We start from the raw sequence: 25903 nt of genomic DNA on the forward strand, positions 1-25903 counted from the left end.
GTGGTTCAATTCTCGAGGTGGCTCGGGTGGTCAGTTACCCGGGTGCTTGTATAAGAGCCCGGGCTACGATAACTGCCCGGGAAGAGGAGAAGTGCCCGGGAAGCTGACTTCTATTCTGGGCTTTCCAATTGATATCCCAGGTCAATGATGACCCAGGCCTTTACAGGGGTATCACCTCATTGACCCAGGCCTTTACCGGGGTATCACCACCCATCCCTAAAATAGTCGGGCTAGAGCTTGACTCGCTGTCCCGATTACTCATATCTGTACTTTTGTTGGAACATAATTTGGAGTGTAAGAGCATCGAGGGCTTCAAATAATCCACATATATATATTAAGATAAAAATGAATAAGGACATTAACTTAGAATTAGCAAGATGTATCATACTTGTTGTCCATCGATACCAAAATTTCAATTTTGAGACGAGTTATCAAATTTGAAAGTACTGCTCCAATTAAACAAAATTAGTGGGTGTTTATTTTCCCGTATCGGGGTAACCCCTATTTTTTTAAATTAATTTAATACGGCTAACTCATTAATAATTAAATGTCACGGCATTCCTTTTTATTTTAAAAAATATTGTTATCGATTGAATATTGACCACGTTAAATTTGATATCTCAGGTTTTTTTTTTTTTTTAGCAATTACCAAAAAAAAGAGTGCATGCCACATAAACAGGCATGAAGTGTTGAAGTTGATAAGCTTAAAAAAGGTCATGGACTCTATCCTCTCCCCCACCACTTTCCGATGGATGCCACCCACCAGTCTTCACCAACCAAACATCCATTTCCATTTTTAACCTCCCAAATAAGTATTAAAAGCTGTCCCAAACCAACCCATTACGTCCGAAAGCCCATTGCTACTCCTCGATACCTCAGAATACTTGCAGCTTCTCCATCTGCAGAAACCTCAACTCCTGCTGCTGCTGCTGCTTCTTCTTCTTCGATTCCCTCTGAAATGAAGGCCTGGACATACAGCGAATATGGCGGCGTCGATGTGTTGAAGTTCGAGTCGAATGTTGCCGTGCCTGAGGTCAAGGAACATCAGGTTCTGATTAAAGTGGCTGCTGCTGCGCTAAACCCCGTTGATTTCAAGAGGAGATTAGGGAAGTTTCAGGCCACCGATTCACCTCTTCCTCTAAATTTTATCTCGACCTTTTTGTTTCTTGATGTTGTTTCGTTCTTTCTAAGCTATGCTATGCTATTATTGAGTACTATAATTCGGTCAAATCTGGCTTTGTCTCATGTTACTAAAGTGACATTTTATTGAACTTGTTATTCGACTTTTGTTTTCCGGACAGACGGTTCCAGGCTATGATGTTGCCGGCGTAGTGGTTAAAGTTGGAAGTCAGGTGAATGGTCTGAAGGAAGGGGACGAAGTGTACGGGAACATCAACGAGAAACCACTGACTGGACCAAAACAGTTCGGGTCATTAGCGGAATACACTGCCGTTGAGGAGAAATTATTGGCCCCGAAGCCTCAGAATCTTGATTTCGTGCAGGCGGCCAGTCTCCCTCTTGCCATTGAGACGGCATACGAAGGCCTTCTCAAGGCTGGCTTTTCTGAGGGTCAATCCATTCTTGTTCTTGGTGGAGCTGGTGGCGTTGGATCGCTTGCGATTCAGGTAAATGAAAATATAAAACTCTACTTGATTCTTGTCTTTCTAGTTGTAGTTCATTACAAATTGTCGTTGGAGAGTCTGGTCATTGTGATTTCCGATTCGTAGCTTAATGAATTCCATATGAAGTACTGAAAGATGTTCTTGAATTATGCCTATTTCTTCAAGCAGAAAAGTTTTTTTTTGTTTGGTTGGATCATTCATTCAAAAGTTAGTACATTTTTGCGCAGGTTGCAAAACATGTGTTTGGCGCATCAAAGGTAGCTGCCACTTCCACCGAAGCAAAACATGAATTTCTGAAAAGCTTGGGTGTGGACTTGACTATTGACTACACTAAAGAGAACTTTGAAGACAGGCCGGAGAAATATGATGTAGTTTACGATGCAGTCGGTGAGCTCATCATAATCTTCATTCAATCTTTACTATATATATCATGGCTTGATGAATTGCAAGTATCCATTATTTTTCTGTTTCGAACATGACAGGACAAAGCGACAGGGCGGCCAAGGCAGTGAAAGAAGGCGGGAGTGTAGTTGTCTTAACCGGCGCCGTCACCCCGCCTGGTTTCAGATTCGTGGTCACTTCAAAAAGAGAATATTTAAAGCATCTGAATCCATACCTGGAGAGTGGCAAGGTGAAGCCGATTCTCGACCCTAAGGGACCCTTCCCATTCGACAAGGTTAACGAAGCTTTCTCGTACCTGGAAACGAACCGGGCTACCGGTAAGGTGGTGATATACCCAATTCAGTGAGGAAAAACTGAGTATTATTTTAGGTGTGTATTTGAGATTGTCTGATGCAAGGATAAATTAAAAAGTCTGTATTAGGGGGGTTGAACTAAAGGATTAAAGTCTCTGGTGTCTGTTCTACTACAACAGATGGTTGTAATATGTTCGATGGTGAATATCAAATTTCAAACCACATGTGAATATATGATTCGGGGATATATTGTAAACTCAGACTCGATATTTGATAGCCTTTTTTTTACATGAAAAGGAAAAAAATGGTGGAAGAAGTATATTTGATTTTAATCGTTTAATATTGTAAATTTATGTTGTTACAAAAATTTTATATTTCGAATTGTTAAACAGAAAATTCAAATATTTCGTCCAAAATTTCACAACAAAATAGTGTATAATACGCTATTGATAGAAGTATGTTTATACCGACGACCAGTGATATAATAAATTGTATGATTTAATTGATAATACAATCGACACTTATTAAATTATACATACATTAATATCTATTATTTAATATATATCTCATGTGATGTTTATTTGATATTTAGTTGTTATTCGTAATTATTTCCAAAACTACAAATTTTAAAAGTAAAACTTTTAATATGTGATGTAAACAATAACAAAACAAAAAAAAGAAAAAAAACTTAACGACAATTATTGTATTTAAATAAATTTTCATTATTTGTTATAAATTTTTTTCATATTAAATACATTACTTATTGTCAATTTAATTTTTAGTTACATTTTAATTACATGCTCTCGCAGAATTTTCTATCTCCTCTCTTACAACAATACTTTGGGTGTCGGATAATTTTCGGTTTTGGCTTGACAAACTTGTAATTGATGACATCTGATTATTGATAAAATAATGAAAGTTTTCTTGTAAAAAAAAAAAAAATTGTAGTTACATTTTAATTATACAATTAAAATTCTCATATTATCCAATTTTTAATCAAATTATTTTATCTAATAAATGATGATAATTCTGAATTTTTGAAAACACTTATTTACTTTTTAAATTTTTGATTCACAAAATGGTATAATATTTTATAGATATTTTTTTATATTAGTAATAGTTCAACTCATATAAGATGTCGAATACAACGATAAGATAAAAAAAATTATTATCTTCTTTTGAGTGTTATAATATACATATTAATGTATAATTTATCAAATCATTCTTCTAATAAATGAAGAGAATGTTGATTTTTATTTTTATTTTTTTTACAATTGTGAAAATCAATTTCTCCTTCTACTTAATGATTTCATACTTTTAACAGTAAATAAATAAAAAAAATTACATAAATCGAGCTTTGTCATTAACGGTAAATGGTATATATATCATTATCGACGTGGGTTTTGCCACAAATTAGACTAGGGCTCAAATTCAACTTGTAGTTTAACAACCGGCGTAGAACTGCAATGGCGGAGCCAGCCACGGTACCGGAAACAACAACCACCGGTTCCGTTCTCAAACCTAACCAACCAGATTCCGATAATTCGATCCCCAAACCATCCATCCAATCCGATCTATCTTCCTCGTCGCTAACCCCTTTCCCGAACCTTAGCCCTAATCTGAGCGCGCCTCCTCCGCCGTCGATCATGCCATCCTTTCGCCCCGCTGTTCCTCTTGTTGCGGTTCCCTCCGCCGGCTCCACGCCTCTGTTCTCACCTGTTCCTCCATTTCAGAATCCCGGGGTTCCGCCGCCGGGGGTGAGCGGGATGACGCCTGTGGTGATGGCTTCAGCTTCGGCAGTCGGGAGTGGCGCGCCGCCTCAACTTTTAGTGGCTCCGGTGCAGCAGGTTCTTACGGCTCCTTATGGCATGGCCCCGCAGCCTTTGAGATACCCAATGCACCTGCCGAATGGCTACCCCACGATCCCTCAGAATTTTCCCCAAGGTTCCATGCCTCCTCCGGGTGGGTCCTTTCTCCGTTTCTGATACTGTCTCGCCCTTTCTTGATTTAACTGTGTGTGATGTCTTGTACTTTATATGCATCATCTTATGATTTTTTTTTTGAGTTTATAGTATATTGTTAGTTTTAAGATAAAAAAGTTTGCTGTAACTTTGACTTTTACGGTTATACGACTTGGCACTTCTAAAAGTTTTAAGCTGTGATGAACTTGGTATTGGATTGACTTGATTCTAGGTATGCCACATAGGCATTAACATCATGTTGAAACTAGGACAATAATGCATATTCATGCTTGAGCTTCATTTATATAACATGATATGATATGTTGATGAAAAAGGAAGAATGGGTGCCACTAAGGTGTGGGGAGAGATATATGTTGGTTCGATTTAGGGGTATCGATGACTATGTTTTCTCCTACAGTGCACTCATGATTGATTACGTTGGGAAAAGTTGGAAGGCTTCATTAGAGACTACTGAGTACCCCAACACTTCAACTCCTTTTTTGTTGGTATGAACGCAATTTATTTGTTTGGTTTATTTGATTAATCTCGCTTAAGTACCAATTTAGTACTAGAATGGTAATGTCTGTAATTCGAATTCATAGAAAACAAGGAATAGGAAAAACAAGCATCTAACTGAAGTCCAGGTAATAGGCTGAACAAAATGTGATTTTCCTCTGATGAAATACAACACATTTCTGGTACTCGTATTCTAATCATGAGGATACTTGTTGTAGTTATAAGAATGTTTATCCCTCTTGTGGGATTTTAATTTTTGAATTGCCGACAGCAGACTCTTAATAAAGTTGAGTGCAGCTATGCCTATGTCAATCAAGGTATCACAATCTTCTCATTCCCAATTTGATTTTAGTTTCTATACATTTTATTAAAATGACCCTAAAACCATTGTTATGGGTGATGTAATTAAATGTTTTTTAGACCTATATCTTAGTTCTGTTTTTTTATCACTCTAGTGAGAGTGAGAAGTTGATTTTCTCATCTTACAACTCAAATTAAACCTTCACATATGGTGCCTGGAATTGGATAGTTTTTGACACGCATTCTGTTTTACAAGTGGATACATGAGGTATGATCTGTTCACGCATTCCTGATTCATGAATTCGAGTTATATTGTTTTGATGTCCCTTCAGGTTCTATATTCTGCTGGTGAATGTTCTCGTCCCTGTTTAGTTTTTTGGTAACAAAAGATTATTTGTCTTATTGGTTCTTTTGTACTCATGTTTTCCAGCAATATGAAGGAACATTGTATTTTCGTGAATGAATTCTGACACATTAGCCTAGATCTTTGTCTCCTTGTGCAGGCGCTGTCCGTTATCCCTCTCCTTATGCCCCAATGATGCGTCCAGGATTTCCTCCAAGACTGCTAGTTGGTGTCATGCCGCCTCTGGCACGCCCGCCAATCATTGGAATTCGCGGTCCATTAATTTCTCCTGTTGTTAGGCAGCCTGTTATCTCAAGTGCCGGAATAACGGAGAAGCCGCAGACAACTGTTTACGTTGGGAAGATATCGTCAACCGTGGAAAATGATTTCATGCTTTCTCTGTTGCAAGTATAAGACTCGTACATTTTACTTGGCTACCATTTTTTTTAACTTATTGAGTTCAATCTACTGTGTGTCCCTGCTTTATGCGTATCCTGTTTGGTTGGAAAACTTAATGATGCTCATTTCAATGAAATCTTACTTTTCATTTTTTCTAAAGCTTTGTGGGCCAGTAAAGAGTTGGAAACGAGTGCAAGATCCTACTAATGGTACTCTGAAAGGCTTTGGATTTTGCGAGTTTGAGTTTGCTGAAGGAGTTCTTCGTGCAATGCGACTTCTCAATAAATTGAATGTCGATGGACAGGAGTTGATGGTATTTGACACTTACTCAATAATTTTCCTATATTTTTTCAAGCTAGATGTCTTCACTCATGACACTGGATTGCCAGAAAATCGTATTTCTTGCTAAGCATTTGGCTTTGACGGTTGAAATAAATATCCTAGCCCGCAAAGTACTCACCAAACACAAATCTTTGTGATATTTTAAATATAAACTGGAATCACATGCTAAGTGTTTCCTTCCCATGGTTCATATCTCTGTCTTGATGGTGCCTTTTTTCAATAATCTTGGATTCATTCTCATAATGTAAAAAACATTTGCTGATTACTTCTAAATTATTAATTTTCTAGTAAAAAATTTGGACTTCTTTTTGGCTTATATTTAGTTGATTTGATGAATTTGCAGTTAAAAGTTAATCAAGCAACTCGTGTTTATCTTGAACATTATGTTAAGAACAAAACTGAAAGCTCGAAGACTATCCAAGGATCAGAAGCAGAAGTTTCTGGGATAGGGGAACCGACTGGATCAGGTTTTGATAAAAATGAAGCAGTGAAGTCCTCCGATGAGTCTGTGAAGCCCTCTTTAGAGGAAGAGAAGAAAGACGACGGTGAAAAATTGAATAAGGAAAATCCTGATGATTCCAATTTTGGTATTGTAACTGATTTAGACATGGAAGCAGACCGTGAGGCTTTTGAAAAGCTTACTAGCATGCTGGATGAGAGATTGAAGAACAAACCTCTGCCACCCCCACCCCCACCTCTACAAACAGCTGTTGATGGTCCGGGCAACTCAAACTCTGAACAGCCTTCTGGGTCAAGGGATGGAGAATCCGACACAGATATGGCAAAGCATGGTGAGTTTCACTTTTGTCTGTGAATGGAAAAGGTGTTCCTTTTTTCGCTTCCTCGATTGGAATTCATTTTTAAGGGTTATGGCATTTTTATCCCATGGAGACACTTTTGTCCCTAAAACTTGGGTTCTCCATAAGCACTCCTGACATGTTGCGACTTTGTTGTGCAGATGCTGAAGACAAAAATGAAGATGAGAAGACTGGTGAAAGTAAGCTTTCGAGCGATCATGACAGGACTGAAACTGGTTCTCCCGATAGGAGTAGAAGGCATGATAAGAGAAGAGACCGAGAACGTGAATCAAGGCAAGATAAAGAAAAGGAATTTGAAAGATATGAGAGGGAGCGAGAGCAAGAACGAGCTAAGAGGGAGAAAGATAGAGAATATAAGAGCAGGGAAGAAGAACGCAGGTACAAAGTGCGTGAAAAAGATTGGGAAACTAGGGAAAGAGAGAGAGAGCATTGGCGGAAGAGAGAGCGTGAAAAAGAGAAAGAGAAATTTCAAGAAAGAAAGTGGGAAATAATGGACCAAGAGCGTGATAGTGATGATGGCTATGGGAAAAAGAGGAAATACAAGACTAGCGATGAAGAGAGGAAAAGGAGACAAAGGGAGAAGGAAGAGGACCTGGCTGATAGATTGAGAGAGGAAGAAGAGATCGCAGAAGCTAAAATGAAGGCTGAGGAAGAACTGCTAAAGAAACTGCAGGAGGCTCAGAAAATTATATCTGCTGGACCAGCTAAGGAGCATGAGAATACGATTTTACCCAATGATGCTTCATATCTTGAAGATCGGAGTAAAGCAGTTGATCAGACCTCTGGCCTCCTACCAAGCGGTGGAATATATGAAAGTAATATTTTTAACTTTATGATTTGTTGCTGATTTACCTTCCACATCTCGTGTCTTAGATCACCTTGGTTGATTGCAGGTGAAGGGGTATTACGGAATGGCATCAATGATGAAACTGTTAATGCTACAACAGATGAGCGACAGGCACCTACCAGAAAGTTGGGTTTTGGTCTTTCAGGGTCTGGAAAACGAGCTGCAATCCCATCTGTATTTTACGAGGATGAGGACGAGGATGCACATAAGGAAAAGAAGATGAAGCCACTGGTCCCAATTGATTACTCAACCGAGGAACAACAAGCAGTTCAGTCTTCCATATCGGAAGGTCCAATGGTTGCGGCAGCAGAATATGTAAAGCGTATTTCAACTGTGAATCCTAAAGAAGAGAAACTTGGAATAGAAAAAGAAAAAGGCAGGCGTTATCATGAGAAATCTAGTCAGCGCGATCGAGGTAGATACGAAGAAGAGACTAGTAGCACTCGTGAAGATAGCAGAAAGGATCATTCGGGGAGAGAGAGAGCAAATAAGTTGAAGACCCCGGAAAACCAAAAGCTCTTGGATGCTAAGCAGTTGATTGACACAATTCCAAAGACCAAAGATGAATTGTTCTCATATGAGATAAACTGGGTTATTTACGAACAGGTGACTTAAATTGCTGATGTCTAAAATTTTAAAAATTTTGTTTGATATATTTTGCTTAGCTTTTTTCTGTGAAATGATCGAACATCATCCGATTCTTTTCAGTTGTGTTGGAAAAAGATAGCACTGCATGATGAATGAATAGAGAACCATCTTCGTTTTAGCGAACAACTGATCAAGCAACCCACTTTGTCTAAATTTCTGATTACTCAACTAAATATGTAACCGTGAAGATTTCTTGAAATTTAGTTTACCGTAAAACCTTCCTGACTATACTACTGCTGTACTAATTATATTTGAATATTTGCCGTCTCTTAATTATAGTAGTGACCAGACCCGGAGTTTGAAATGTTGTCTCTCTCTTTTGTTCTCCTGAAATAAACAGGTACCATTTTGTGTGCAGCTTATTAGTTTCGTTTTTGCATTTACAGAACGCATTGCATGAGAGAATGAGACCATGGATATCAAAGAAAATCACTGACTTTCTGGGAGAAGAGGAGGTTACACTTGTGGACTACATAGTTTCCAGCACTCAGGAACACATAAATGCTGGTGAGATGTTTGAACGTCTCCAATCTATTCTGGACGATGAAGCCGAAATGTTTGTGCTAAAGATGTGGAGAATGCTCATCTTTGAGATCAAGAAAGTAGAGACTGGCCTAGCACCAAAGGCGAGGACTTGAGCAGAAATTTGGCAAAAACAAAATATTCTTGTTTCCATGGGTTGTTTCAGTTTGATTTACCACTGCATGCCAGCCACTTTTTTCGTGTTTTTAGAGAGGATTCAATTGCAGTGTTGCTACTTTCGATGTGTAAGTTTCATTCAAGGTAGATATAAACATGTTGCAACCTTATAAAATGTTCTTGCAGATTAAACAGACGAGGGAGTTACTCAAGGAAAAAAAACGAAAAAAAACAGATGAGGTGGGTCACATGCATATATCCTCGAGTCTTGTCTTGATTTTACTCATTTTCAGGTCAGCATCCATATCAAGTAAATTGGTCCTCAAAAAACTTATTATTACAAAAAAAAATTAAATGAGCTGGAATGTTGATAACATTTATTACCTTTTGCCAAAATATATAGCGTACTATGATGGATTTTAAAAGCAACGATTTTATGAATTGATCCATTGCTCGATTTTATTTTAAAGATGAACCTCTTATCTCAAGACACCTGAGAAGGCAGTTTCTAGCCGTTTAGTCTACTGTGCTGTATTATTATTATTATTATTTTTAAATCACATCACATATAATATAGCTATTTACTTGACTTCAAAAGATGTTATTTCGAATAAAAAGTAATAAATAATTTATTTCTAAATTTAGAATTTAATGAATAATGGACTTCGATCATGTCCAACTTCATGACGGTGCATGTATATAATAATATTTGGTATTACATACTTTTTGTGTAAAAAATCTAATGATCATATTCAAATTAACAATTTTAGCATAATTAATTAAAATAATCGTGATAAAATTAGTTGTTTTTGTAAATACGATGTTTTATAATAATTTTTTATTAACAGTAATCTCTGTCTTATATTATTAATAATCATTAAATTTTGATAAGATGAGAGTAAATCTTACCGTTGAATTTGGGATATGATTGAGATATTTTTTATATTTTAGTAATTTACCATAATTGGGTTTTTATTTTCAATATTAAGTATTATATGGACATAAAAATATCGAAGGATCATTACATCAAAGTTACTTAATTCAGGCCCTCTGAATTGACCCTTAAAATGCTGCCTGCCCTTTCGCATGAAAAAGGGCTAAGATTGAATATTCCAACAATTAACCATTGAATTCCTTGATTTAGATTTGATATAATTCACTTAAATTTGTCAAATGTGTCTTTCCGGGGGTTTGATCAATTCCAAGCGGTAGCTCAAAATTACCTGTTGAGATGAAACCATGGAATGTCTATAATTAAGCGTGATTAATTTACACGTACAGATACATACATACATACATAGATACATATAATATAATTTCCAATATTATATGTTTCTATGTAAACCATGAAATTCCAACCTAAGTTTTGAAGTCTGACTTTCATATGCAAGTGGGGATTAATTTAAAACACAAGCAATCAAGTTTTTTTTAGCACAGCATCATATCGAATATGCGTGTTTATGTTCGTATAATATAATAACTTTGATATTGAATTTAAGAAAACAACCATGCATTTAAAATTAAAGATAAGATTATAACGGATTAAAAATATTTATTTTCAAATAAAATAAAATCTCTGAAGTCGGAATCATATCAATTATGGATTTCTTTTAGGAAATGTATTTTTTTTTTTTTAATACAACCGATATGAGGACTTATCTCTAGCTCAAAACCTCTTAGATGTTGAGATATCATTTTTGTTACTATACCAAGAGATTATTTCCATATAACTCTAAGTATTTTTGGCATTGTAGTATGTTAAACATTTTCGGGTTAGTCAATGTTACATCGGAAGTGTTTCTCCCCCTATTTCAATATCATTAGAGCTAGGAAATATTCCAGGTCTAGTATATAATAATACAACATCATATTTAAAGTTTATTTAATTAATTAAAGGGTGACGAACTTGAATTATTTTTTTTAAAAAAAAAATCATATTTGATTTTCATGAATGGTAGGTAATCTTTAATTATATCTCCATTAATTATTAGAATCGGGGGTTTCATTAATGTGGATGACAGCTAGTATAAAATAACTATTTAACCATGGTAATTAACTATTTCTAGCTTGAGTGAGTCTCATGTGAGACCGTCTCACGGATCTTAATCTGTGAGACGGGTCAGCCCTATCCATATTAACAATATAAAGTAATACTTTTAGCATAAAAAGTAATACTTTTTTCATGGATGACCCAAATAAAATATCCGTCTCACAAATACGACCCGTGAGACCGTCTGACACAAGTTTTTACTTTCTAGCTTACTTGCCCCATGCTGGAGGAATTCTTATAATTTGAATAAGTTTCATTCTAAGACCGTGTCTTAAAGGCAAATCTTAGTCTATTTAAAATTAAAAAAAAGCAAATCTTAATCATGGTTGGTGAAGTAAAGGGCAGAAATTTTGTCGGGCAAATTATTTTGAAAATAATATAAAATGTGTATACAATATTATTTAAATTTTAGTGAAAAAATCTAAAAAATTATTTGCCCATCACAGATTTTATTTAAATTTTGGTCCATCCTGGTTATGCCCGGGATAAAAATTTTAAAAGTTTGAACCTCTGTCGATTAACTCAGCCAATATTCCCCTGTTGCTCCTTGTATCATAAAATTCTCAAGCATGCTTTTTGCTGTTCCGCCCAATTAGACACATAATAATTAGGCATTGAATCAATAAGTGAGAAATGTGAAATTAAATTATGGGTGGTTTTTATGTATTTATTACGATCTTAAATATAAATGGAGATCATTATCTTAAAAGAACCCGTTAGTTTAATTTTTCCCTCTATCCATTCAAATGAAAAAAAAAAAAAAAAAAAAGAAAAAAAAAAAAAAAAAAAAAAAAAAAAAAAAAAAAAAAGGAGAGAAAAAGAAATAATTATTGGAAAGGTGTTGCGGAATGATCATAGAAATTTCAAATCATTTACCTAGTCCATACATGCAAGAATGGTTGCTTCGAAAAAACAAAAAAGAATTCAGTGTATAATTTATAATAATAAATAAAATATAATGGACACAACGAGAAGAAAACCAAAACCGGTAGGAATTTGACAAGTCCAATTTCCCAACAAACGTACAATTGAGGCCATTCCTTGTCCATAAATTTGTTAAAGGAATTGATTAATCACACACACAAACACAAACACAAACACAAACACACAGAGTCTACGGATAGAAAATAGAGGAGTACAAAACGTATATTATTATGCAATTAGCTTCTAATTAATATTTTTATATGTAGATAAGAGTAGGAAAAAAAATAAAAGCAATGGGCCCATAGATATCTTGAAAGACTAGGTCTCCGAAACCTTGTGGGTTTTGTCAAAGCATATTTGTAATTGTGAAAATGACCGATATGCAATATATTTTATATTCAGCTACCAAAACTAATAACCGTGTTTTTGGTGTAATTTAATTTAATTAATTTGAATCTAATATCTCTCAACAACCCTACCGAATTATAATCGAACAATTTTTTTTTTTTTGGTACAGATTTATTCTATTTTATGTCTTTTTATCGCAGCTGTTTATTTTTAATGATTTTCGTAATTATTTATATACAGGCCAGGTAAATAAAAGGCTTTAAGTGCTAGGGTGCTTCTATCAATACTAGTATTATTCGGAGAACGCATTGTGTGCATACCAATGAGAACGCATTGTTGCTATTTTTCGGTCTCTGTTGGATAAATCTTTATAATAACGTGAATATTACAAACCATGTTAATCAGATAAATCACACTGAGTAAGTCCTGCATGACAAGCTAGCTTCAGAAAGTGTTAGTAGAAGGAATCGAGCTCTTGACCATTGATCAAACGTTCATCTACTCTACATCTCTAGTACTCCCTTAAAAACGTATAATAGTAATATTACTTTAATGTAATTTGGCCCAAGACTTAATATATAGCATATATTCATTGATTTATCAAACAAATTTCAAACAATCAATTGCAACAATTTCTATTTATGTTTCATTTCAATTTTATCTCTACTTTTCATACCACGTGTTTTCTTGTATACAAAAATGTGTACTCTATTACATAACTCATTATCAATATTTAAAGTTTATGATAAAAATTATATGTTTTTAAAGAAATAATGAATTATACATGCAGCATTTTTCTATGGTGTATATAAACAAAACTATATTTTATATTATAATTAAATATAGTAAAACATGAAATGATTTAATATGGTATTGTATATTAAAACTTTAAAGTCATAACCACATTATATATATATATATATATATATTCGTAAAGAAAGAGAACTATATATATGAGAAATAAGTAGAGCCTACATCCATTGACAATTTTCACACAAAAAAACTCTTCCCAACACCTCGTCCAACACACTCATAAAAACTCCAAAAATGTTCTAAAGAATACGAAAAATGAAGATCATTAATCCATTAACCATTTTCAAATTCCTCTCCCTTGTATTCCTCTTCTCGAAACCATCTTTGCAAGCATCAAACTATTCCACCCCACTTCCAAACCCTAGACTTTTCAATGCATTCTTAGCCCTCCAAGCCTGGAAACATGCCATCACAGATGACCCAAAGAACTTCACTTCAAACTGGTATGGCCCTGATGTTTGCCAATACAATGGAATTTTCTGCGCCCCGGCCCCCGATGATCCACACGTAATCACGGTAGCTGGGGTCGATTTAAATCATGGTGGAATTTCAGGTTCATTGCCAGAAGAACTTGGCCTGTTAACTGATCTTGCCTTGTTCCATTTGAACTCGAACCGATTCAAAGGCACAATCCCAGATAGTTTTCGTAATCTTCATCTCTTATATGAACTTGATGTTAGTAATAATCTTCTGTCTGGAAAATTCCCTTCTGTCTTTCTTGGTCTGCCTTCGCTCAAATTCCTGGATATTCGATTTAACAAATTCCAGGGAAAGGTTCCACCAGGCTTATTTGATAAAGAATTCGACGCCATTTTCATAAACAACAATGATTTTCAGTTCACTCTTCCTAAAAACCTCGGGAACTCAACAGTTTCTGCTTTAGTTCTTGCCAATAACAAGCTCCAGGGTTGCTTGCCTTCAAGTATAGGCAAAATGGCGAAAACCCTGAACGAAATTATCATCAGTAACGCTGAACTGGTAGGGTGCTTGCCTCAGGAAATCGGGCTTTTGACTAAATTGACAGTGTTTGATGTGAGTTCTAACAAGCTTGTCGGGAGTTTGCCGGAATCTATTGGCAACATGAAGTCCCTGGAACAGCTGAATGTTGCTCATAACAAGCTCTCCGGGGCGATTCCTGAGAGCATCTGTTTGTTGCCGAGGCTGGAGAATTTCACTTTTGCTGATAATTACTTCTGTACAGAGCCAAGTTCGTGTCGGAAAATCAAAGCTAAGGATGATTCCATGAATTGTATACCATACAAGCCTAAACAGCGTTCTGATGAAGAATGCCGTGCTTTTTATTCACATCCAGTTGATTGTAGCGCTTTCGGCTGTGCGTCTCGGCCGGCTCCACCTCCATCACCGCCTCCGCCTTCTCCGCCGCCGCCGCCGCATCATTATTGATTGCCTTGATCAAGTTCACGTTTTTACTTTTTCTAGATGTGATTGTTTGTACTTTTCTTGACTTCTATTTTGTTATGTTTTTCATTGCTTTTCTTTAATATTTTTCGGCTCTGGTTGTTACAAGAAAGGGAAGGTTGAACTTCGAAGAAAACATTGTACATAATAATAATAACAATAATAATAATAATGTGTATAAGTATTATGACTAGGTGAAGTAGGTGAGAGATAAGAATTACATTTTCTTGCAATATTTTTTTGGATTAGCTTGCTTCACATAGTTTGTTTGTTGTGAATTATCTTACCGACGTGATTTGTAAGTTATAGGTTTAACCAATATGTATTAAAAGATAACCATTGTAAACGATAACAATTGTGGATTTTCATATTGTAAATAATAATAATAATAAAAAATACAAGTCTATTTATAGTTGAAGAAAGTAGTGGTCATTACTAAGATTTATTACTTCAAATTTTGTTTTCGAGAAAGCTTCTACATGTATATTCATAATGATGACCCTTTTCGTTTAACCCAGCTCATGAACAAGTTACACACAACCCATTAACAACGTAAGATATGATACTATAAAATAGTTCATTATTAGGTCAACTCATATAAAATAGCACCATAACTTATTAAATTGTTTATCTATCTTTCCTCAAAATGATAATGATAATGATAATGATAATGATAATGATAATGGTAATAAAACTGTAGCGGTAGAGTTTGTTGTGAATTTGAAATCGTCAAATTAAACATTTTGAAATTTCTGGATATGATATTCTAACTTTATCAATCATTTCTTCTGATGAATATGAAGTTTCAGAATAAATTATAACAAATATTGATCTTTTTTTATAAAAAATTAGGAAGATCACACCTACTTGAACAAATTAATTTCCAGAAATTGTTACACACATACATATTAAAAATAATATCTTTCCCAGGTCCCATGTATGAGTTGAGAAGGGGTGGGTAGCCCAATAAACCCAAAAACAATCGAAACACTCCTAGTCCAAAACGAGTACATTAATCAATAAAAAAATTACTAGGGTTCTTGGCCTCACTCGGATTACATTTGATTCTTATAGTTTATTTTCAGCAAGAACAAGAGAATTTGTAAGGGTAAGAAGGGAGGCAAGTAGAAAGCGTGAGTATTCTTTTATGGTGCTAATTTCAATAAAGTGCCAGTTTTTGGCTAAAATTGCTTTTTTGATTGATGATAGGACCGATCCGTTTACTAAAAAAAGATCGGTATGATATCAAAGCGCTTCAATATTCAATACCAGAAATGTTGGCAAAACCCTTCTTACTCGTACTACTCGTACTCAGGGTACAAAGGTATAATAATTATTGTATCACATTATTATGTTTCAGATCAAAGATTTCGTTTTTATTCATCCTGCGAGTTAGTGTCGAAGGAACTATTGCTTGTGAAATTCGGATATACCTTTCTGTGATTTTCTCAAATCTTTGATGGGAGTGTTTCACCAGCTTGCTGTTGCTGTTCACTTTAGCTTATCAGAATAATGTTTATTCCCCGAATTTTGTATACTTTGTTGCACCTGTTGGCTGATCTGTGTTGGATTTTATTTGCATCTTTTTCTGTGAAAAGCTCAACTGTTCTTTCTGTAGTCTTGCTTTGTATTGTCTGTTATTTTAGTTTTTCTCTCACATCTGTCTGGATCTTGGGTCCAAAAAATTGTTAATTTACTTATTTCGAGGAAATGTATTCATCGTGTTACATTTATATATGTGAAGTAAACATTTTGCGAAGGATCTTGTTGCATGTCATGACTGTTTCATTGATACATTAATATTTTATTTAGATCTTTTGGTGGATGTTGGAGTCTGGTTTTACATGCTTTTGAACTCTTTCACGATTTTATTGTCTAAATTAAGGTAAAATCCATGGTTATAACAAGTGGAATTTTCACTAAAGCATTTGTGTATCATAGAGTTTAAGGGCAAGGCGCAAAATGAGAAACATACTTTATTAAAATGAGATTCCATAATATAGATAATATTACAACCTAAGCAATCTCTTATCAATCTTTATGCAAGACAATATAAAAAATACTTACGACTCCATACAAAAATGATCGTGACTTGTATTCATCCATCCCTACATTAAAAATGGGTTAAATGGTGCCTTGAACCTCTAAAGCATACCAAGACCTGTGCTTCTCAATGAAAGTTTTTTTGGTTGGTTAGGTTATGAATATGTTTCAGGACGTTGTTGCATGACTGGTGTTGATGTTTTAACTAATGTTACTCAGGACTCAGGAGGAGATGCTAGGTAGATAAGAAAATGCTGGAATGAAGAGAAAATGGTCTTTTTCATTTTTTATTTGATGGTTGTTTGCGTGCTTGTTGAAATTATGAAATTCAGAGCTTGTACTAATTGAGTTAAATGTTTTTTATGCTTTCCGATAATCTATTGAAAAATATTTTGTTGCCAGTTTTCTATTTTACACTTGTCATGTTCAACATTTATTCTTTTTATCGGATTGCTTCAGACGGACTCAAGCATTGTGTCGTTGAGGTGTCTTTGGCTGACCTTCAAGGTGATGAAGACAATGCCTTCAGAAAGATCCGTTTGAGAGTTGAAGATATCCAGGGAAAGAATGTTCTCACAAACTTCTGGGTATGAAGGAGCCAAAGATGCTGCACACTTTTGTGATACGTGCATTCTGTATATCTAATGCCTTCCATTTTCTGGGTGACCTGCAGGGTATGGTATGGACTTTACTGCTGATAAGTTGAGGTCACTTGTCAGGAAGTGGCAGTCCTTGATGAAGGCTCATGTTGATGTAAAGCAACTGACAGTTATACTCTGAGGATGTTTTGCATTGGTTTCACCAAGAAGTGTGTGAATCAGCAGAAGAGGACATGTTACGCACAGTCCAGTCAAATTCGGCAAGTAAATATTTGTATTATTACGGACTTGTTTCAAATTTATACACTTGTATATGTGCCTTCATCCTCAACTTGGTGCAGCTTATGTTGGAGTAAATGTTCATTTTTGTAATATATCAATTTCATGTGGATGATTGTTATTCCTTCATATCCGAAGGAAGATGCGAGAAATCATGGTTAACCAGGCACAATATTGTGATCTCAAGGATTTGGTTCAGAAGTTCATTCCTGAGTCAATCGGAAAAGAGATAGAGAAGGCTACTTCTAGCATTTACCCTCTGCAAAATGTGTACATTAGGAAGGTTAAGATCTTAAAAGCTCCCAAGTTCGACCTTGGCAAGTTAATGGAGGCAAGTCTTTATTGTCCACTATCTCCTTTTAGCACTATGTCACTGTTAATAATTTAACCTTCACCATCTTGAAGCAATAAGATGTTATCTTTTATATTTTTGTTCGTGAGTCAAGAAAAAATGCGATGACTGCACTGGTCGTCATTAGAACATCTTTGAAAATTAATCCTTTTTGATGGTATCATACATCGTCTGCATTTGCATAACTTGTAGGTTCACGGCGATTATAGTGAGGACTTTGGTGTTAAACTGGAAAGGCCTACTGAGGAGACCGTGGCTGAGGTGACTGAAGTTATTGGTGCTTAGATTTTGCTGAGACCACCCAAGATTTCTTTTGTTCCTTTGAATGCACTAGGGGAGTGGTCTAGGGGAAGTCTGATAATGTGACTTTGGATGTTAATTTTGTTTGGTCGATAATTCTTTCGTAATCCGCATCTTTGCCAAAACCACATTTAAATGTTATTTTCATTCTTATCATTTAATTTTTTTTCCTACTCGGTTTTATTGTTGCTGTTTTTGCATTCGATATGAATTATGTCTCGTTTGAGATCTTATCGAAATATTCGAACATCTTCACGATTTTTATTGGAACAGGAAGTCAACATTTAAAATCAATTAACTCGGTAAAAAAAAATAGAAATCCAATCTCTATCTTCAATTTAATTTGAAAAAAAAAAAAAAAACCAGCAATAATAAAACAATTGGAAAAAGACTCGACTTAAAAGAAAGTTAACATGAAGCTAGTTTTCAACCAATAGTCATCATCATCTTCACAAATTCATCGTAGTTAACTTGTCCGTCGCCATCCAAATCGGCTTCTCTAATCATCTGCTCAACCTCATCGTCGCTTAATTTTTCCCCTAAATTGATCATTACATGACGAAGCTGCCACAAAATGTCATTAAAAAAATAATCATGGATATGAAAATGTAACAAGTAGAAATGTCGTTGGATATTAATCAATCTTCACCCAAAATATCTTCCATTTTTTTAAAAAAAAGATCCTAAACTAATATTAAAAGAACTCTTACAAGATTTAACTAAATTTTAGCTTTGGCCATACCTCAGTAGCAGAAATGTAACCATTTTGATCTTTGTCGAACACTTTGAATGCTTCCTTGAGCTCCTCCTCCGAATCAGAGTCCTGCAATAATTTAAAAAAATATATCAAAATTGTTTGTTCATGCACTCAAAATGCGGAGAACAGTGTACATGACAATATTGGTACTAAAACCGTTATGTACCTTAACTTTCTTGGCCATGAGAGTCAAGAACTCAGCAAATTCGATGGTCCCATTCCCGTCAGAATCAACTTCATTAATCATATCTTGAAGCTCCTCCTCACTTGGGTTCTGATCCAAAGATCTTATCACTGTAGCCAATTCTTCAATGGTAATACAACCTGCAGCGTATGTAAATTTTCATTTCAGGATGAATTAGGACAAACCCATGATAAATCTAGTTAAATTAAGGTACAAAAAAACTAATTTCATCGAGTTAATCCCTCTCAGCTCATCAGAAAAATGAACTAGAAAAAGCACTAACCATCACCATCTTTGTCAAATAGACTGAAGGCTTCTTTGAACTCGACAATCTGTTCTTCGTTAAGTACTGCATCCGCCATGGAGGTCCTCTACAGGTAAATAACAATACTTGAACTGGTTGCGCAGAGAGAGAGAGAGAGAGAGAGAGAGAGAGAGAGAGGCTGTATTGTTTTGTGTATAGCTAGCTCAATCCTGGCTGGCTTTATGTAGTAGCGAGAAATGGGACAAACAAAGCCGTAGTAAACGCATCAAGTTTTCTTGAAAGTTTACAAAAATTATTATTATTATTATAATTATAAAAGAAAACGAGGATTAGTCAAGGATTGAGTAGGTCAATGTTGTACTAGTGGGAGTACGTATAATTTTTCCGAAATTTTGAATTAGACCAGAATACATTTCTCACTTAATTAAAAGCAATTAGCCTTGGAAAATCGTAATATCATTTCTTGGAATGACTTATATATCGGTAAAATGCACGTGAAAATTGAAATGGTCATAGGAATAACGTAGAACATGAGAAATATACATACATGTGAGACAAGATCCAACGAAAAACATACTGATCAAATGAAAGAATGAATAGGTCAAAAATGAAGAAATATGTATTGTATGTTTTCCCTTCAAGAAGACGACCGAATCTCCCTCCGGCCTTGACAAATAGTCCCATATATACTCGGTTTCTTTTACTCACCAACTTCCATTTCAACGTCTTTGACCTTTCAAACTCTCTCTTGGAATTTCTCCACCTAATTATTCTACGTTCATACGAGTGATTTCTTTCTCATCCAATATTATATATATTCTTTTAGTTTTCGACTTGTGGCTCTTGAATTTTTGAGATTCTTGTCAACAAAAGGAGATTATTAATTAATGTTTAATTTTCTAGATATGGACGGTATTGAATTAGCATGTTTTACTTCATTCATTCATATTTACATATATACTGCAAATCCTTTTTTATTTTTTTTTACTCACAACTAGCTAGTTTCATTATCAGCTTGTAATTGAAATTAAGGAGTTGCATGGAATGGAAGGATTTACTTGGGTGTTACAGGCTATCAAAAATAGTTCAAAGGTTTTACCAGTGAATAATAATGCATTAACAGCACGACTAAACATAAACATAAACAGCCTATGACTGTGGGAAGTGTGCGACTTTGACAATTAAATCAAAACGACATAAATGTGCTTTGCTGTCGACGCGTTTTGCTCCTAATTGACAACTGTAATTTCTCATTAAAAAAAACTATCTTTTTCTTCTTCACCCTTTTCTTTATTTATTAAATTAAATATCATGGGAGTATTTTCATATATGAAAAATGTATATATCATATTCAAATTAAATTTTAAGATTTTAAATAAATTTCACAAGCAACGTTTAAATCTGACAACTATGAATATATATAAATTTGATTATATGTATATATATTCGTAATTTTAATCATTTCACATATGATACATATTTACTCGAAAGGAAAAGTTATTTATCATATATCCGATAGTTATTTGAAAAAAAAAATTATGGAAAAATTTGATAAGAAATTTCGTTTAAACATTTTTTTACGTCTTTGTTGTTGGATGACTAGGTCCCTTGTGTATTTATATATATATATTTAAAACAAGGACATAGCCAGAAATATGAAGTTAGGGCGGGGCAAAAAAATATATTAAAAATTTTAGGAAAGTAAAACAATTACATCTAACATCATACTCTATAAAAATTAAAAAATCGTTTATTCAGTATCTGCAGTATATTATTAAAAGATTCCAATAAATGTCATTGAAAAATATATGGTTATAATCAAATTGGACTCAAAACTGGGCTTCATTTTTACAAGCTCATATTTACTTTTCTGGGCTTGAGTCCATATTTAGCTCGATCTGCTGACCCATTTATATTTTATATATACTAAATTTGAAGATTCAAGCTGAGGAAAAATAATTTGTGTATATATTCGTTTATTCAGTATCTGCAGTATATTATTCGAAGAATTTAGGTCTTTATCCAAATAAAACTTGACTAAAAATTTTGCTTTATTTTCAATCTCAATTTCTATCGTATTTTTAACTTCAAAAAAGGAAAAAAAAAATAATTATATTGTATTTTTAATGTGGTTGAAGTAAAGTACAAAAAGATAAACAAATCAGTTAAATAAATCAATCATGATAGAAAATCGTTTAACCTACTTTCGCCTATAACCAAATAAAGGAGAACATGAAAAGAAATATATAAAACACAATGCGATTCTTTGTGAGAAAAGCGACAAAAAAAGTCCAACTTTTCGCCACATTTGTTGATCCTGGACGAAATCGAACTTCATAGACCAAACCGAAAAAGTTTCCTTCTTCCTATGTTTCTTGTTCAATTCAATTTTTTTTTTTTTGTGTGTGGGTCTGCTTTGTTTTTTTTTTTTTTTTTGGATTGTGTGTTTAGCTCTTATTTATACGTCTGAAGTATACTAAAAATGCAAACTGGGAGTTCAGGTGAGCTTCGATCGCCTGTGGGAGCAGCGGATGCGAGAGGGAAACACAGGGTTTCTGCTGAGTTGAAGAGACTTGAGCAAGAAACTCGATTCTTGGAGGTTGTTTTTTCTTCTATTGTTTTCTTGACTCGGCCCTTTATCTGTTTTTGTTATCACATATTTTTTTTCATGTTGTCTTGTGTCTGGGATGCTGTAATTTCACTGCACATGTTATTTTGAGTGGTGAAAGATGAAATCTTGAGGTATGTCTTCTGGTCATTTTTTCTATCTTCTTTCTTTCCTTTTTTTCCCTTTCTAATCCTGTTTCATTTCAGTGACAAAAGAAATTGAAGTTTTAGAGAATTAAGCTTTTTACCTTGTGCTTTCTTAATATTGCTGAATGATCCGATCCGCTATAGTAGTTGGAACCATATTTATTTTCATTTTTCGCAATTAGTACTAAAATATTTGAGAATTTTTTTGGGCTTAGTATGGTTAAGTCGACCTTATGAAGTATGTAGACTTCACGTATAAGGTGAAGTATAAACTTTCTTTTACCAAGTGAGAAAATGGAATTCGACTCTATAGGGTCATACAACTTGTGTTATTTAGTATAATTTACCATTACTCAGCTTCAAACATTCAAACCCTCCTTATAAATTTACAATCAAGGGGCAGATGCTGACATCCATCGTTTTTCACTTGACCGTTCATTGGTTGGATACATGTGTTCTGTTACTGGCATGTTTCTTGGAAATGGTGTAGAACATTTTTTTGGAAAAAAACATGCCTATTGATGTGAATGTGATCAATGCAAAATAATGCTTCTTATGAGCACTTAAGTTTTACTAGAATTAGTAAGTACAAGATAATTCTTCAGCCAAAAGCGCATACTGTCTAGTAAACTGAATCTGCAGTTAGATTGAGTTATATTACATTGTTGAACATCTTGGTTCACTAGTGTGATTGTTGAAGCTAAGCCTGAAGAAACTTGACAATTTGTGTATTACCCAGCCTCAAACATGGCAATAGAAATACAACAAAAGTATCGAACATTTGAATGCTTGGTTTGACAAGCCCGTAGCTTGATCCAATGTGTTTGCGAATTATCTTTACCAACTGGCCCACGTTGTAAATCTGTGGAAAGAGAAGTTAGGGATATTGTTGTTAATCAATTAGTTAAGAATTAAACTTTGATAATTTTGCCAAATACATAATGATTCTCAATAGCAACATAATATCTTGTTCCACATATAAATGCTGAAGGAGCATGATTGGACTTACAAGATCGACAACGAACAATTTTAGCGACACGGTTTAATCATTTTGTTGAGTGATGACAAATGCGAAGTGGTTGTTCGTGGAGCCCATCATGTATGTTGTTGCTTGCATTGGCGCCCTCTTGTGGGTTTGGAGAGTGATAGAATTGTATCAAGGACAATCCCGAGGATACTATTAGTCTGGAAATTCCAGCTATATACTTGTGAAAGTTTTAGAATGTGAAAGAACACGATGAGTACATCGCATGCCCAGTGAGTGAAAATTGTAATACTCTATCCCAAGTTAGAATGTTGAGGCGGTATTAATAAGGATATAAGGTTGTATAATGTATTATTCGGGCAAGTTGAATTAGTTATTTTTTCAATGTGGGAATGCATGTGAATTAATTTCTTGTGTAACTCCATATGCACAATCTCGCTTGTACATATCCTCACCTAGTGGACCCAGGACCTGACACAAGATTAGCTTATGCATGTGTTTGGGATGCTTGATTATCTTTTATGATGCTTGCCAAGGAATTAAAAATATATATCTACTTGTTTGACTTTAAAAAGGTATCCATCTGAGTATTCTTTGTAATTCCTATATACATTGTAAAGAATAATTGGTGAAAGTGTGCTTATAACTGTCAGCTAATATAAAAAGAATGAACTTTGGTTTATTTCACTTTTATATAGATAACAATCTTCACATATAGATTTCTTAATGGTAATTTGATTTTCACATGTGCATATATTTACTTGTACGTCCATACTGTAGAATAATTAGCATTTAGAATGCAATTATAGTGCTTTGGTTTGTATACTTCTAAATTTGTTGGTTTTAAATTGTAAAATTCAAACCTGATTGCTGTAATATGTTATTTTTGGCGAATCTGTACTTTTAAATTGGCCAATTAAGGATGAATTTTCTATCATTTTATTTGTCAGGACATTGCTCAAGTCAAAGTGATTTACCGTAAACTGCAAGTACTTACAAAAGTCGAAGTGTTATATTGTAAACTGCAAGTACTTGTGATTCTTTTTTCCCAACAGCTTTTCTGCTTCACTTTCCTGAATGTTTGGAATCCTACACATGATAGTCGTTAGCCTTCTATATATAAGAGAATATGTAATAGTGATCCATCTCCACCTTTCTGTTTTGAGCACTTTGGATCACCAAATCTTTCAGCCCGTGGTGTCTGTGTTAATTGTAATTCCACCTAAGAAATATGCCGCATGATAATCCAACCGGTGGCAATAAGATATTTTTCAGTGTGATTATCACATTACTAAATACCAAATGGATTTTTTCTACTATAAGTAATTTCTTATGCGAGACAACGTGCACAGGAAGAATTGGAACAGCTCGAGAAAATGGAGAAAGCATCAGCTGCTTGTAAGGAGTAAGTGAGAAGATCTTTAAATGACGTACTACTTTTCTGTTTTTAACATGATATAAATGCCTGATAGTACTTATGTTATTAACAGGATGCTGAGTAATATCGAGACAAGACCAGACCCTCTTCTTCCTGTGTAAGAACTCTAACTCAGTAACTTGTGTCCTTATTCACCAGTGCCATTAGTACGGTCAGTGGTGACTAGCTAAGCCAGAAACCTAACGTGCTGAATTTTACATTCCCGTTAGTTGCGAAGTCGGCTATCCAAACAGCGATTTGGGAAAAATGTACGAGTATATAGGAAAAATTAAAAGGGAGGAGCAACGGTCTTGCTGGCCTTCTTTGTTAATTGTCCCACATCGATTGGATAAATAACCTGAGAGTTGCATATATTGGCTTGGGCAATCCTCCCCTCTTGAGCTAGCTTTTGGGGTTGAGTTAGGTCCAAGTTCCAATCTTAATATGGTATCAGAGCCCAGGTTCCATCGTTATGTGTTGGACTGCCTATAGTTAGGCCACCCGTTCTGCCCATAGTTGAGTCATTTGTAAACTCCACGCTCCAGATGTTCATTTGTAAACTCTACGCTCCAGATGTTCATTCCTAGGCGTGAGAGAGTTGTGTTAATTGTCCCACATCGATTGGATAAATAACCTGAGAGTTGCATATATTGGCTTGGGCAATCCTCCTCTCTTGAGCTAGCTTTTGGGGTTGAGTTAGGTCCAAGTTCCAATCTTAATATCCCTCTTTCTCCATAATTGAACATGGTACTGATAACGAATTTTTCATCCAATCTGACTTGATCCCACGACCTGTATCATGCAAAACCAATGGCTGTACTATTCGACCATTTAGTCGGTCATATGATATTTTCCGTGTCTTTTTCAGAACGAATGGTCCGGTAAACCCAATCTGGGATCGATGGTTTGAAGGGCCTCAAGATTCTTCTGGATGCAGGTGCCGGATACTATGATGGCTGCATCTGATTTCTGGGATTATTATTCTTCCATAGGTGTTTTCGGGAAAACCTCTCTTACAGCAGGCATCAAGGATAGTTGGACACAACTGTGTTTCATGTTAAACTAGCTAATGTTTGCCTTGTCGGAAAATTAACATTTTTTGTCACCCCGTAACGATGTTACATGTACATCAGATGATGAATGGTGCGGTGTTTGATACAATGGTTACGATTCTCTACCCAATTTTCTGTTTTAAGTACATCTTGTGAATGATACAATCATCTACAGTGTATCAACTAGCTACACATATAACAGAGTGTTGAGCTATTTTTTTTTATGTTGGGA

The 25903-nt window shown here is 34.9% G+C and overlaps 6 protein-coding genes across 14 annotated transcripts; 5 read left to right on the top strand and 1 right to left on the bottom strand.

Moving 5' to 3' along the window:
- Positions 1-682: 682 nt before the first annotated feature.
- Positions 683-2589, top strand: LOC140981866 (2-methylene-furan-3-one reductase-like). Its single transcript, XM_073448358.1, has 4 exons — positions 683-1137; positions 1301-1625; positions 1850-2009; positions 2105-2589. The coding sequence occupies exons 1-4, from the start codon at positions 749-751 to the stop codon at positions 2368-2370; spliced, it is 1140 nt and encodes a 379-aa protein (XP_073304459.1). The 5' UTR covers positions 683-748; the 3' UTR covers positions 2371-2589.
- A 1134-nt stretch (positions 2590-3723) lies between these two features.
- Positions 3724-9322, top strand: LOC140981039 (RNA-binding motif protein 25). Of its 5 annotated transcripts, none has more exons than XM_073447256.1 (9): positions 4081-4279; positions 4697-4784; positions 5069-5111; positions 5598-5845; positions 5997-6149; positions 6522-6969; positions 7137-7811; positions 7890-8449; positions 8878-9322. In XM_073447256.1, the coding sequence occupies exons 2-9, from the start codon at positions 4704-4706 to the stop codon at positions 9127-9129; spliced, it is 2460 nt and encodes an 819-aa protein (XP_073303357.1). In that variant the 5' UTR covers positions 4081-4279; positions 4697-4703; the 3' UTR covers positions 9130-9322. The 5 variants fall into 5 exon arrangements, with proteins under 5 accessions (XP_073303355.1, XP_073303356.1, XP_073303357.1 ...); XM_073447257.1 differs by having other exon boundaries at positions 4085-4261; XM_073447254.1 differs by lacking the exons at positions 4697-4784; positions 5069-5111 and having other exon boundaries at positions 3724-4279.
- Positions 9323-13437: 4115 nt separating this feature from the next.
- Positions 13438-14975, top strand: LOC140981252 (leucine-rich repeat extensin-like protein 6). Its single transcript, XM_073447598.1, has one exon. The coding sequence runs from the start codon at positions 13521-13523 to the stop codon at positions 14667-14669; it is 1149 nt and encodes a 382-aa protein (XP_073303699.1). The 5' UTR covers positions 13438-13520; the 3' UTR covers positions 14670-14975.
- Positions 14976-15632: 657 nt separating this feature from the next.
- LOC140980305 (small ribosomal subunit protein eS1-like) lies at positions 15633-18430 on the top strand. Of its 5 annotated transcripts, none has more exons than XM_073446059.1 (5): positions 15633-15817; positions 15894-16008; positions 16045-17590; positions 17748-17936; positions 18150-18430. In XM_073446059.1, the coding sequence occupies exons 3-5, from the start codon at positions 17510-17512 to the stop codon at positions 18240-18242; spliced, it is 363 nt and encodes a 120-aa protein (XP_073302160.1). In that variant the 5' UTR covers positions 15633-15817; positions 15894-16008; positions 16045-17509; the 3' UTR covers positions 18243-18430. The 5 variants fall into 5 exon arrangements, with proteins under 5 accessions (XP_073302160.1, XP_073302158.1, XP_073302159.1 ...); XM_073446060.1 differs by having other exon boundaries at positions 15634-15792; XM_073446057.1 differs by having other exon boundaries at positions 15633-16008.
- Positions 18431-18496: 66 nt separating this feature from the next.
- On the bottom strand, positions 18497-19686 carry LOC140981132 (calmodulin-1-like). Its single transcript, XM_073447414.1, has 4 exons — positions 19482-19686; positions 19181-19338; positions 19000-19080; positions 18497-18821 (listed from the first exon to the last, which is right to left on the bottom strand). Exons 1-4 carry the CDS (start codon positions 19558-19560, stop codon positions 18684-18686), a joined length of 456 nt encoding a protein of 151 aa, XP_073303515.1. The 5' UTR covers positions 19561-19686; the 3' UTR covers positions 18497-18683.
- A 1998-nt stretch (positions 19687-21684) lies between these two features.
- On the top strand, positions 21685-25814 carry LOC140980659 (guanine nucleotide-binding protein subunit gamma 2-like). Its single transcript, XM_073446626.1, has 4 exons — positions 21685-22062; positions 24555-24607; positions 24693-24737; positions 25488-25814. Exons 1-4 carry the CDS (start codon positions 21946-21948, stop codon positions 25570-25572), a joined length of 300 nt encoding a protein of 99 aa, XP_073302727.1. The 5' UTR covers positions 21685-21945; the 3' UTR covers positions 25573-25814.
- Positions 25815-25903: the final 89 nt, after the last annotated feature.

The sequence above is a fragment of the Primulina huaijiensis genome, chromosome 7, assembly GCF_012295235.1.
Source record: "Primulina huaijiensis isolate GDHJ02 chromosome 7, ASM1229523v2, whole genome shotgun sequence".
NCBI classification, from domain to species: Eukaryota; Viridiplantae; Streptophyta; class Magnoliopsida; order Lamiales; family Gesneriaceae; genus Primulina; species Primulina huaijiensis.